Here is a 12,167-nt window from a genome sequence, read left to right on the forward strand (position 1 = left end):
AATGGAAGAGGGCACATGAATGGCAGAATATACAGTATGTCTCTTACCATCAATGGAATAATTCGCATTTAGTTGTGAACTACTGGGCTCAGTATTTGAAAACTTTTAATCTGGATCAGAATGTTCCAGACTATTTTCTGCTATCCAGGATCAGATCGAGCTGTCTGATTTCCCATTCTGGCTGATCTTTTTGATCCAGATTCTTAGTTTTCAAATACTGGCCACTGCTATGTAATTGTGTTGATACAAAGGTTGTTGTTTTTTTAATCATAAAGTGGCAGATTAGCCTTTCTATCTTGGATGGAACTGTACAGAGTGATGGGAGAGCAGTGAGCAGACAGACCAGTCATGTAACCAAGTCTTTGTATTCACACATTGACTTCATAAGAAGACACCAAAATGATTCATGAATTGTTCAGTGGTTTCAGAGGAACATCATTCTTCTCCAGAGATGAGATAAAGGCGGCATCTCGTCTGAGGGTGAAGGAATAATAGTGTGTTAATAATAATAATGACATCATAATGATAATAGTGTCCTGGCACATGGAATAAACTACACACACACATATTTTTTAAAAAACCCAGGTTACCTTGATTGTTCAATGTCCTCAATGGTCTCTGGCAACCTTACATTGAGGGTTTCTGGAAGGAGCCAAGCCAGCAGACCAGACAGAATGGCCACAGAGCAGAGGATGACCTCGGGGAGGAGCCTCCACACATCCTCCAATAGAACAATGAGGGGTGCAATTGCCACGCCCAGACGAGCCACAAAACTAGTGTAACCCACGCCATTTTGTCTGTTTGGGAGAAAGTTATGATAAGTCATGGCATATTACTAACTGCAACAACAATTGACAAGGATGTAAATAACATACTAGATTAAGGGCTCTATTTTGTGCCCAAAGCTACGGTATAGTCAAATTCAAGGAGTTGGCAATATTATTGGCTTGTAAAACCTGCCACTGTGGTAGAAATGGATAGAAATGAAATTGGTGCACATCTCACAATGCGCACAAACAATACCCACCATTGGATTATTTTCAACTTCGGCAAAGTGATTTAGTCAATTATTATTATTATTATTATTGAATAGGCTCACTCATAATGTGATACATCGCAATCTCTCCTCTTGCCTTTATTCACCCCTCACTAGAGAAGCCAAAGTCTTTATATATAGACTATAGATAGATCGAGATATCTAGATAGATATATCCAATTAACCTTTTGACTCTATTTCCAACATGAGCATCGGACGACCGCTTTTACTGTAACACAACCACTCAATCTTCTTAGCCAAACCTTCCCCTGCACACTCTTGCCTGTATATAGCTGATCTTATCTCCCAGTACATGTTAATGTTAGTGTTAAAGTGGTAGGGTTAATGTTAGGGTTAAAATGGTTTGGTTAATGTTAGTGTTTAAGTGTTAAATGCTTTTTGCTTTGTGATCAAAGGCCAGGGTGGCGGGGGGGGGGATCACAAAATGTGAGCTGTTCACCTCACTCCATCTCTATGTCGCATTAGGCTGCTCTCTCTTGTCTGTACAACAACTTTGTGTGGTGGTGCTCAGTGAGGCACCTACTACTGCAGATTGTAGTGCTTGTTTGGATCAATCGGGATTGACATCCTGACAAATATATGCAACGCTTATCAGAGGTGTTTATAGCCCTTGTGTCAAAAACCTAAGATCTGATCATTTCATGCTTTTCACTCACACTAACCACAACGTTATTCTACCGTCACCACAATTGCTTGTTTAACATGTGATAAGTACATTTGTGATGGTTCCTTTTTAAAAAAGGACCAACATGTGCACGCTCCGGTCACAGGTGTACTGAAAAATGCATTCCAAACCAAGGGCGAAACAGGATGTATCCTCAGTTTGAATGACATACAATTTGTGTAATAGTGGAAATAACTACTTCTTGAATTATTTAGTTAATGTCATATCGATATGTGTTTAAAGCCCACCATAATATGAGACGGCTGTAGAATTTCTTGTGGAGAAGCAGTCATACGTATAACATACATGTAGTCCCATTCATATACACTGGCATTGCTATATGCTAGCCCTGGAGCCAGCCAAAGAAAGCTCAGCAATGGAAATACAACACTCAGAGTAAAGTGGAAAAAGAGTTCTAACATCAAAAAGCCTGAACTATCCCTTTAAGTGTCTGACCTTATGACGGTAGGATATAATTCAGTTGTATATAAGAAGACGGTGGTGAAGGCAGCTTCTGATAGGCCTTTTCCAAGCACAGCCACAATAGTGCGAAAGTGCCACATACCTGAAGAGAGCAGGAAAAACAAGATGGTCAGAGAGGAACAGTCATGTATAGTTAGGAGTCAGTGTATGGTCAGTGTCAATGGGTATTCAGGTCTGACCCCAGAACTACAGATGATCACTCATTATACAGGGCCGAGGGACAAATGTATCACATTTAACCTGTAAAGCATATAGCTATGAAGGTCTTATCCTCATACAATATACTTCACTTCATACATTTAATCAAGGACTTAAACTAAACTTTAGGACATTTCCTTAATGATATTCCTATAGTAGCTGTTGTGTGCTGTTTAATGTTTAGTGTCAGATAACCTTTGGGCACAACTATGTTGATAGCTATACAGGTTCCTGTCAGCAAAAGGGTCCCTGTCTGGCAGTGCCTCCGGCCAATGGTATTCAGACAGAAATAGATAATCAGCTTGGCAGGAATCTCGATCGCAGAATAGATGAAATGGGTGAGGTAGATATTAAGCCCGAAGCCAGTAATGTTTAAGCTGATTCCATAATAGGTTGAAGCAACTCCATACCTGCAATGCAAGGGACAGGCATAATAAGCGACACAATATACTGATGCCCCTCAACTCTCACGATACTCTTACGACTCAAGTAAAAACAAAGTAACAACTCAAGTAAAAACATACATGTGGTTTACCAAACTACTAGGCAGCCGTACCCCTCTAGACTAGGTGAGCGTCGCGTTAAGAGGTGGCTGACTAGTGGTGTTTGTAACAATAGATATAAAGAGGATACGAACCACACTATGCCTGTGAGTAGAGCCAGTCTCCTCATCTTTGGGGTCCTAACCAGGTCAAGGTAGGAGTAGGTCTTCATCTTGTTGTCCACCATTATCACATTAGATAGGCTCTATGTATTGGAGAGGAGTCTGGTTAGTGCAGCACATATTCATAGGTCATCCAAGAGTATAACCTTTAGGACTAGTGGCTTCTCTTTAAACAGAAGCCAGCCTCAGACAAAAGGGATGATAAAATGTTCTACGGGACTGATCGTTATTTTTGTGTGGGGACAGAATGGAGCTGACTAATGCCCGCAGCATACCACCTCATATGTGAAACGTGGTTGAGGGGGTGTTACGGCTTGAGCATGTAGGGCTACTACCACTGGAACTGGCTAACTTGTCTTCATTGATGATGTAACTGCTGACGGCAGCAGTAGAATGAACTCTGAAGTGTACAGAAACATCTTGTCAAGCATCTTGTCAAACTCATTGGACAGCACTTATCATACAGTCGTCAGCCCAAACATACTGCCATATCAATGAGGGAAAATAAAGTAAGTAAAGACACATTCATGTGCCCTGGTTTTTTTTTTAAATCGCGAAGTGTCGGCTAGCATCAAAGGACTGCTACCGCTTCCTTCATTAGCCAGTGATACTGAGGGTAGGTTAAGAGCGAGCTGCGTTTCTGAGGAGGAGAGACACTTTGTCTGTCAAAAGAGGGTTGTTTGTGGGGAGCACTGCTATGCCAAAACAGAGATGTTAGTGTGCTTGAGATGTTGTGGTTGAGTGTGTGTGTGCGCGCGTGTGAGGACTTTTCCATTGCTACTTCACCTCACTACATATATATTTATACAAATACAATAAAATTGACGCTGACAATCTACGTCGGAGTATAGAGCCAAAACAAGACGAAATGCTTCACTGTGCAAACACTTACGGATGGCACTGTATTCTATGTAAAATGGCTGATATCTGCTGTCTGGTTTATTTACTTCTTATAACTAAAGCATTAGTTGATAATATGTTTGATTAATCTGCACAGTCCAGTTTGTATGATTTATTTAGTGAACGCTGCTCATGACTTGTTTTAGTGCTACATGTGATTTGGTGCAAATGGTGCAAATTTGCCCTGCCAGCAATAGTTACTTCAACCAAACTTACCACCACCAAACCTTACTGTAAACCAGGGGTGGGCAATTCATTTTCACAATGGGCCACATGAGAAACCAGGACTATTGTGGAGGGCCGGACCAGTAGGCTGAAATTAATTCTGCTCAATATTACTTTAATCGCTTTATAAAAAGCAGTAAATGATGTGGTTTTGACTAGCTGCTACTGGTAAGAATACATGTTACGATAAGGCTATGAAAATGTGGAGTAGGTCAAATATAGAAGAGCAAGAGGACTCATTTAAACACAGGGAAGTAAATAAAGCTATAGTTTTTTATACAAACTTTTATTCTGAAATTTAAAAATGTTAAGACTTATTCTGAAATATTTTTCATCCAGACTTTTATTCTGAAATATTTTTTATCCAGACTTTTATTCTGAAATATTTTTTATCCAGACTTTTATTCTGAAATTTAAAAAATCCAGACTTTTATTCTGAAATATCTTTTTATCCAGACTTTTATTCTGAAATATTTTTTTATCCAGACTTTTATTCTGAAATATTTTTTTATCCAGACTTTTATTCAGAAATATTTTTTATCCAGACTTTTATTCTGAAATATTTTTTTATCCAGACTTTTATTCTGAAATATTTTTTTATCCAGACTTTTATTCTGAAATGTAAAAAAAATCCAGACTTTTATTCTGAAATATCTTTTTATCCAGACTTTTATTCTGAAATATCTTTTTATCCAGACTTTTATTCTGAAATATTTTTTTATCCAGACTTTTATTCTGAAATATTTTTTTATCCTGTCTTTTATTCTGAAATATTTTTTAACCAGACTTTTATTCTGAAATGTAAAAAATTCCAGACTTTTATTCTGAAATATTTTTTTATCCTGTCTTTTATTCTGAAATATTTTTTTATCCAGACTTTTATTCTGAAATGTAAAAAATTCCAGACTTTTATTCTGATTTTTTTTTTTTCCAGACTTTTATTCTGAAATATTTTTTATCCAGACTTTTTTTCTGAAATGTAAAAAAAAAATCCAGACTTTTATTCTGAAATATTTTTTTAGCCAGACTTTTATTCAGAAATATTTTTTTTAGCCAGACTTTTATTATGAAATATTTTTTCATACAGACTTTTATTCTGAAATTAAAGAAATTCAAGACTTTTAATCTGAAATATTTTTACCAGTATGGTACGGTTCGGTATGGCATGCATTTGTATCCTACCCGTACTATATTTTTGAAAAAAAAAAATTTGATGTGTGAATCCGTTCTGCCTGGCAAAAAATGTACCTCTCAACTACCCCTCTGAAACGAGAACTAAAACGGCTCTGCCCAGCTTGGTTGGCAGTGGAGAAAGCAAAACAAACCGGGCTCACGCGGAAAAGCGCCATAACATAGTCACGCACGCACATACGTAAATTGGAAATAAAATTGTCGCCTTCAAAATAAAAGCAATGCAATTGTACTGGACACATTGCCTACACTTATTTACATGTTATTTCTATTATTATGAAGAAAAAAATTTGGACCTCACACAGGGCCGGCCAGGGACAGCCATAGGGCCGCATGCGGCCCGGGGGCCGTACAATGCCCAGGTCTGCTGTAAACTGTGCCATCAGAACTGTGCATATAAGATAGCATTTAGTAATCCTTCATTCTTATTTGAAACAAGTGTTATTTACCTCAAGATTGATTTTTGATTTAAACTCTTTTTTGTTGTTGAATAATGCACATTTCTCGAGGTAATGGAGTGCCCTTTTCTCTTTGCCATTGGCTAAAAGCCATCGAGCAGATTCTGGGATCCACCTGCAATGACAAAAGATTAAACTAGAACATTCTCCAGCCATAATATTATGTGTAATACAATATGGTTGCTGCACATTATCCAGATGAATTCTACTCCTTGATTGCAGATGTGGTGAGTTACTCCAACCCAGATACTGTTTAAATGCCTCAAACATGAGGGTTGCTTGGACCTAGATCAAGTCTACTCTTAGCCCCAAATCACTCACAGAGATAGGAAGGCATCTCATAAGGAGAATTTCCACTCACCACTTGTACCACTGCAGGGTATATCACAAATAAGGGATTTAGTAACTAATCTTTTGTCAATATTCTTCCCGAAATGCATGTCATAAAAGTTGGTCGTATTTTTCTTTTAAAAAAATAACGTTGCCCCTTTGAAAGCCATTTTCCCTGACTTTTCGTCAATAATCTTTTTTTTGTGTTGTTAGAATTTAAAAATCACACAAACAAATTGTGCCAATACAATTGAAGCATTGTACTATAGTTTATAGCCATTGTCGCTGCCAAAGTGTGATATAGTGTGATATGGCTGGTCTGTGTGTGTGTGTATAAAGGCACATAGCCCATTGAAAGGACTATGGCACAATACTGTGTGCAATAAAATCAACAAATAACATGTGTGTATAGATAGACTTGATTAGTATTTACAATTTTGTTCCATTACAAGTGCAACTGTTAGGAGGTTAGTAGGAGGTTAGTGGTGGTCTAGTGGATAGTGAGTTGGACTTGTGATCGGAAGGTTGTGAGTTCAAATCCCGCCTGAAAACCATACCACTACTAGTGTGCCCTTGAGTAAGGCACTTAGCCCTCAGTTACTCCAGGGGGAATGTCCCTGTAATTCGCTTTGGATTAAAAGCGTCTGCTAAATGGCAACATTTATTAAATTAAATTAATTAATTAATTAAAATTAAGTTAGTAGGAGGTTAGTAGGAGGTTAGTAGGAGGTTAGTACCTGGTAGGCAGGTGCCAAACAGGGCAGATTGAGCCTCAGACATGATCTTTCCCAGCCCTGTGTGTAACTTGCTGCATGCCTGGCATACAAAATAAAAAACGTATGTTTTTGCTGACATGGATGAAGCTAAAATGTGAACGTTGAGCTTATTAATGAGAGCCATCTTTGATTTTTTAATTACTATTATTCACAGCTCGCTTTGTGACATACCCCACTGGTCCTAAATCAACTACAATTTGATCAATCTTCAAAACATTCCTCCTCACCCTTGCCATTAATCCCCCTTTTAACATACAGTATATGTCACTCCAGGTTCAGATAGGGTTCATTGAGCACAAAACTGGAGAGAATGTTATGAAGCGGAGAGAGACAGGGAGAGTACATCTCTTATTTTTTAAGAACAGTATTCGTAAATAATCAAAATCGTTTCTGTTTAAAAACATGTTCCAATGGTGTGCCTGTACAACCCAAGAGTAAGCTTCATCTGGCTCTTTACAGCTATATTATCAACAACTTATCAATCACGTTTGATATAACTGGAACAGAAAACCACTCAGAGTAAGTATGTTAATATGACACATTTTATGAATTAAGGTTGAAAGCATTTAGAGCGGTAGAGGTGGGTGGTGGTAGAAATCAGAGAATGGGCACATTGTAATGCATGGAACGGAATGAGGAATTTTTATCAAACATGATTTCTGCCTCCATTGATTTAGAGTGAATGTGTATAAAAGTCCAAGGCTAAAATTCAACCGTATACAGTACCTCTGTACTGAAACTGTGTGTATTTTGTATTTTGTGTAAAAGTACAAATATGTGATTCTCACCACCAAGTGATGACAGCAAAACCCAGGGGGGATGTAACAGCGATGATCAGTGTCCGCCAGTCATTCACTAGATATGCAATGCCCGCGAGCATCATGTTGCCAATTGACCAGGCCATGCTGCCAAGCACTCCAATAAACGCCCGGTGCTTCACGTCCACCCATTCAATGCCTTGAATGACAACAAACAGAGATACAAAAGATTATGGGCAGAGTGCAACCAAATGTGGATAAACCCCAACAGCATTAACATTTTCACTGTATAGTTACGCTGTAGGTCCATCACATCACACACACCATTCAGTCCGAGGGCTGTTTGGTAGCTTGACATCTAAGAAACATCATCATTATACAGTGCCTATAGAAAGTCTATATTCACTTTCAAAACCTTGTGTTGTCTCAGAGCCTAAACAAATGATATTATTGGTGTATTTGATTGAGTTGTACTACCCGAAGCAAGCATCTTATTGTAGTATTACACGAGCAAGTCACACTGACGACAACAAAACCTTATCAAAAACTGAGCATTTGAGTGAGTGTACATGGCTTGATTTTTCCATCATGAGTACTGGTGGAAAACATTATTATTTAAATATTTAGTCAAGCCAAAAATCTGGTATCTACGGGTTAAATATCCATTCACAACTCTTTTGCACCACCTTGTGGTGGGGTTCGGCAGCAATTCACACGTCTTCACAACTCACGCCTGCCGCAGCAGCAGCATTGATAGTCACCATGGTGATTGCAGTATCGTGAGCTTAGAATGATAAGGTTCTATCTCCGTTTAGAATGATAAGGTTCTATCTCTGTTTAGAATGATAAGGTTCTATCTCCGTTTAGAATGATAAGGTTCTATCTCCGTTTAGGGCAGTTCAGAGATATTGAGCGTCAACGTTTTTACATTCCATTATGTTTTGTGAGATGGAACCTTTGTATTTTATGAATTACTAACTCAAAAATGTCAACATTTTAAAAATAACACCACACAGGCATTAATAAACACCTAATGGATCAGATTATGTAAAAAACTCAATTTTGACAAAAATTGAGATAGAACCTTATAATTCTAACGTCACGGTATGACACTTTTACTGACCTACTGTATTCATTATATCCAGCACCATAACAGTTTTTTTTTGCATTTTCAATGTTCTGTAGTAAAAAAGATAACAGGAAAAGGTCCTAGATGTTAAAGTGAAGTGCCCACCTAATGTTATACTCTGACATGGCATAGATTCCAATACTTATCTGTGCACTATGGTTCAAATATCAGACTTAAGTTAAATGACTTACTGAGAACAATTGAGATGATGCTGATTCCTGTAAGTCCAAAACCAGTGAGAAATCTCAAGACTGCAAACATGATGTAAGAGTTAGAAAATGCGCTGGCAACCCCAAAGACAAGGGCCATGGTGTATGATACCAACAGAATTATTCTCCTCCCAAACCTGCAAAAGAGTAGGTAGGTTAATTAATTAATGAATCACTCAAATTAATCAAATGAAAAGACTGATTCTAATCTCTTTTTTATTAGAATCTTGACACATTCCTCACAGCCTGGGCACTTAAAGGACATTTCATTGCATACAATGTGCAATCTTTGTGTTGGAAATTTCAGCCTAAGTGTGAAAATGACCACCTAATTTGATTGATTGATTGATTGAGAATGTTTATTTTGGTCCCTTACACAATTCATAATACAGATATTAAAAATGTACACAGTCACAATGCACTAATTATTAGGGGATATCATGTATTATGAGAAAAAAATGTACTTGTCACTGAGGGTACCAAAGGCCACTGCTCCGATCATGACCCCAACAAAGAAAATGGTGGCTGTGGCTTTATTCATGCCTTTTCTGTCGCAGACAAGGTCCCACTTGGAGTAAGGAGTCAAGGAGTAATGATGTTAAAAAAGGTTTTAGAAGAAACGTTGTGCTTGCTCAATTGACTAGAAGTCATATTATGACAGTGGAAGATGTTTACATAGTGAGACAGATATCTTGGCCTAGATATCTTGAAGTAAAACCAATGTAAATACTTGGTGACCATTGAAACCCATGTCATTGTAGGGCTTTAGGTAACTAGCTAGTGCTGGCTAGTTTGAAAAAGAAACATGAAACGTATCCTCCTATACAGAAACATTTGGCATCTAAGGGCTACATGTTCTTCAGAAGAACTATGAGGATACTTTTACAAGATACAAGAACTATGAGGATACGTTTACTAATTAAAGTTAAACATCCTGATTTGTTTCATCCATCCACCTAAAAGCCCCAATATGGCCTATTACTGTACATGTGTTCTTCTATATCAGCTATAATATACAACATTTTTAAAAATCACTATACAGTAAGATTGTAGGCCAATTTGCATTGCCCCTTACCAGTGGCGGACTCAGGCTGTTTGAAGGGCAGGGGCGAAAAGAAAAAAAGGGCATCTACTGCACAACATGGGACCCCATCAGTGCACACTCAAGTTTAGACCATTGGAAGGGCAGCCAATAGGGCACATCCTCTAATTTTGCCACTCAAAAGGGCACTTTAGTGCGACGTTTTTCAACTGTGGGGGCACCAGGAGGGGCGGTCGCCCCCCCCTGCCCCCCCCCCTGAGTCCGCCAGTGCCACTTACACCCCAAGGCTAACCACTTCAAAACAAATCCCCTATTAACGGTTTAGCACATACATGCGTCAGTCATGGGACAGTGAATTATTTTTTTCTTCTTTTGGCTCTACACTCTAAATATTGGATTTCACATCAAACAAGATTCTCAGCTTTTATTTGAGGGCATTTATGGACATATTGGTTTCACCATTCAGAACTTACAACACTCTTCCTTGGCCTATGATTTTTGACTCACCAGTGCTTTCTTTCCTTTCAATGATGTTTCAAGCTGTTGATTTTGCTTGGTTTATTATATTTAATAATTCAATGTTTAAAAAGTTGACATCATAAACTGTTTTCTGGCTGTGTTAGTGGTGAAAACCTGACTCCCAGTGTTAACCAATCAAAATCAATGAACAGGCTCGAACCGCCTTTTCTTATGCAAGATTCCAGCTCATGCCTTCTAAATTAGATGGCTTTTTAAATGTTCAGCTTTAAAATCATAAATAAAGATGGGTTTCAATGACCACTATACTGTACGCAGACTTTTCATTGCTTAAAGATATCTCTAAGATATATCTACATCACTACTTAATTACATTTACATTGCATTTTTGGCATTCATCCAAATTGACTAAGGTCAATTAAGGTTTTCTTTTTTTACAGTAGAGAAACTGTATAGCGGGGTAGAGGGGATGGAGAGGTTTCAGGAGGGACAGTTAAGGTGTTCATTTGATCCTCTTCCACTGTCATAAAATATTTCTAGCCGGTGGAAAAACAAACACAGTTTCTTCAGAAATGTTCTTGTCCGAGTTCATTATGTTGTAATTGTCTAATTACAATATATGTCATTTCAATATTATGTCAAATTAAAAATCTGATACTTTCCTGAACTATAACGTGCTAATTCTATGTAATAAGTCCCAAATGGACCATAATCATTTTACCTGTGTTGCCAGAGTAGAGGTGAAGGTGCTGTTATCATACACCCATCCGTTTTGACACTGTACTGTAGGTAGGTCAGTGATGTTGGAGGAGGACAGCAGTTGATACTGGGGCTCTGGAAACATCGTACAGGAGCTTGGGAGCCCATTCTGCTGTACTGGAATACTGACCATCAGTCTCTGCTCCTGGGTCAGATTCCCAAAGATGCCCCCATCATCCAGAGTGCTGAGGTCACAGTGGTGAGCCGGCACAGCCGCAATAAAGTTATTCAGCAAGAAGTGACATGGCAGCACTACTCGGGGGATGCAAAGTATAGTAATAATCAGAAGTTGAAACCATCCAAAGCCACCGGTTTCCTCAAGAATGTTCTCAAACTTCATCCTTTCCGAGTTTTGAAAGGATCTCCTCCTTGGATTTGACAATAAGAGGAAGGAAATCAAGCCCTGCTAGACTATAGTCCCTTTATGTAATGGATTTAGGAGGATTTGAATGACTTATGACTTACCTATTCAGCACTCTTGGTAGAGGTCTTGTGTCTAGTAATGGTGGGTGAGAGACTTCTCAGGCCAGTACTCTCCACTAACAATGGGACCACTCTTTAGAAAGATTGAGGTCAGATTCGGCCAATCCTAATGACCAGCCTACTTGGTCACAACCAATCTGCTTGCAACCCATCCCTCCCTGGTAGTAACACCACTCTAGTCCAAAATAGCTTAACAGACAACTTAAAGGACATTCGTTCCCTGGACAACGAGAGTACCCTAATTGGCCAAAGTTCATCATACAGCCTTACTCAATCCCACTCACCACAGATAAGAGACCGTTTGGGTGTTTTTTTAGCCTGGTGTCAAATGCGCATCCTTACAGGAGACTTTGTACTTGTTTTC

The 12,167-nt window shown here is 38.5% G+C and overlaps 1 protein-coding gene across 1 annotated transcript; it reads right to left on the reverse strand.

The window, feature by feature from the left end:
- Positions 1-586: 586 nt before the first annotated feature.
- On the reverse strand, positions 587-11,660 carry LOC308171886 (solute carrier family 22 member 7-like; the record flags this gene model as incomplete). Its single annotated transcript, XM_080546796.1, has 9 exons — positions 587-797; positions 2,178-2,286; positions 2,598-2,812; positions 3,040-3,149; positions 5,832-5,955; positions 7,735-7,903; positions 9,025-9,179; positions 9,507-9,610; positions 11,283-11,660. 9 exons carry the CDS (start codon positions 11,658-11,660, stop codon positions 587-589), a joined length of 1,575 nt encoding a protein of 524 aa, XP_080402922.1.
- Between the last annotated feature and the right edge of the window lie 507 nt (positions 11,661-12,167).

The sequence above is a fragment of the Nansenia antarctica genome, assembly GCF_963989245.1.
Source record: "Nansenia antarctica genome assembly, chromosome: 16".
Taxonomy (NCBI): Eukaryota; Metazoa; Chordata; class Actinopteri; order Argentiniformes; family Microstomatidae; genus Nansenia; species Nansenia antarctica.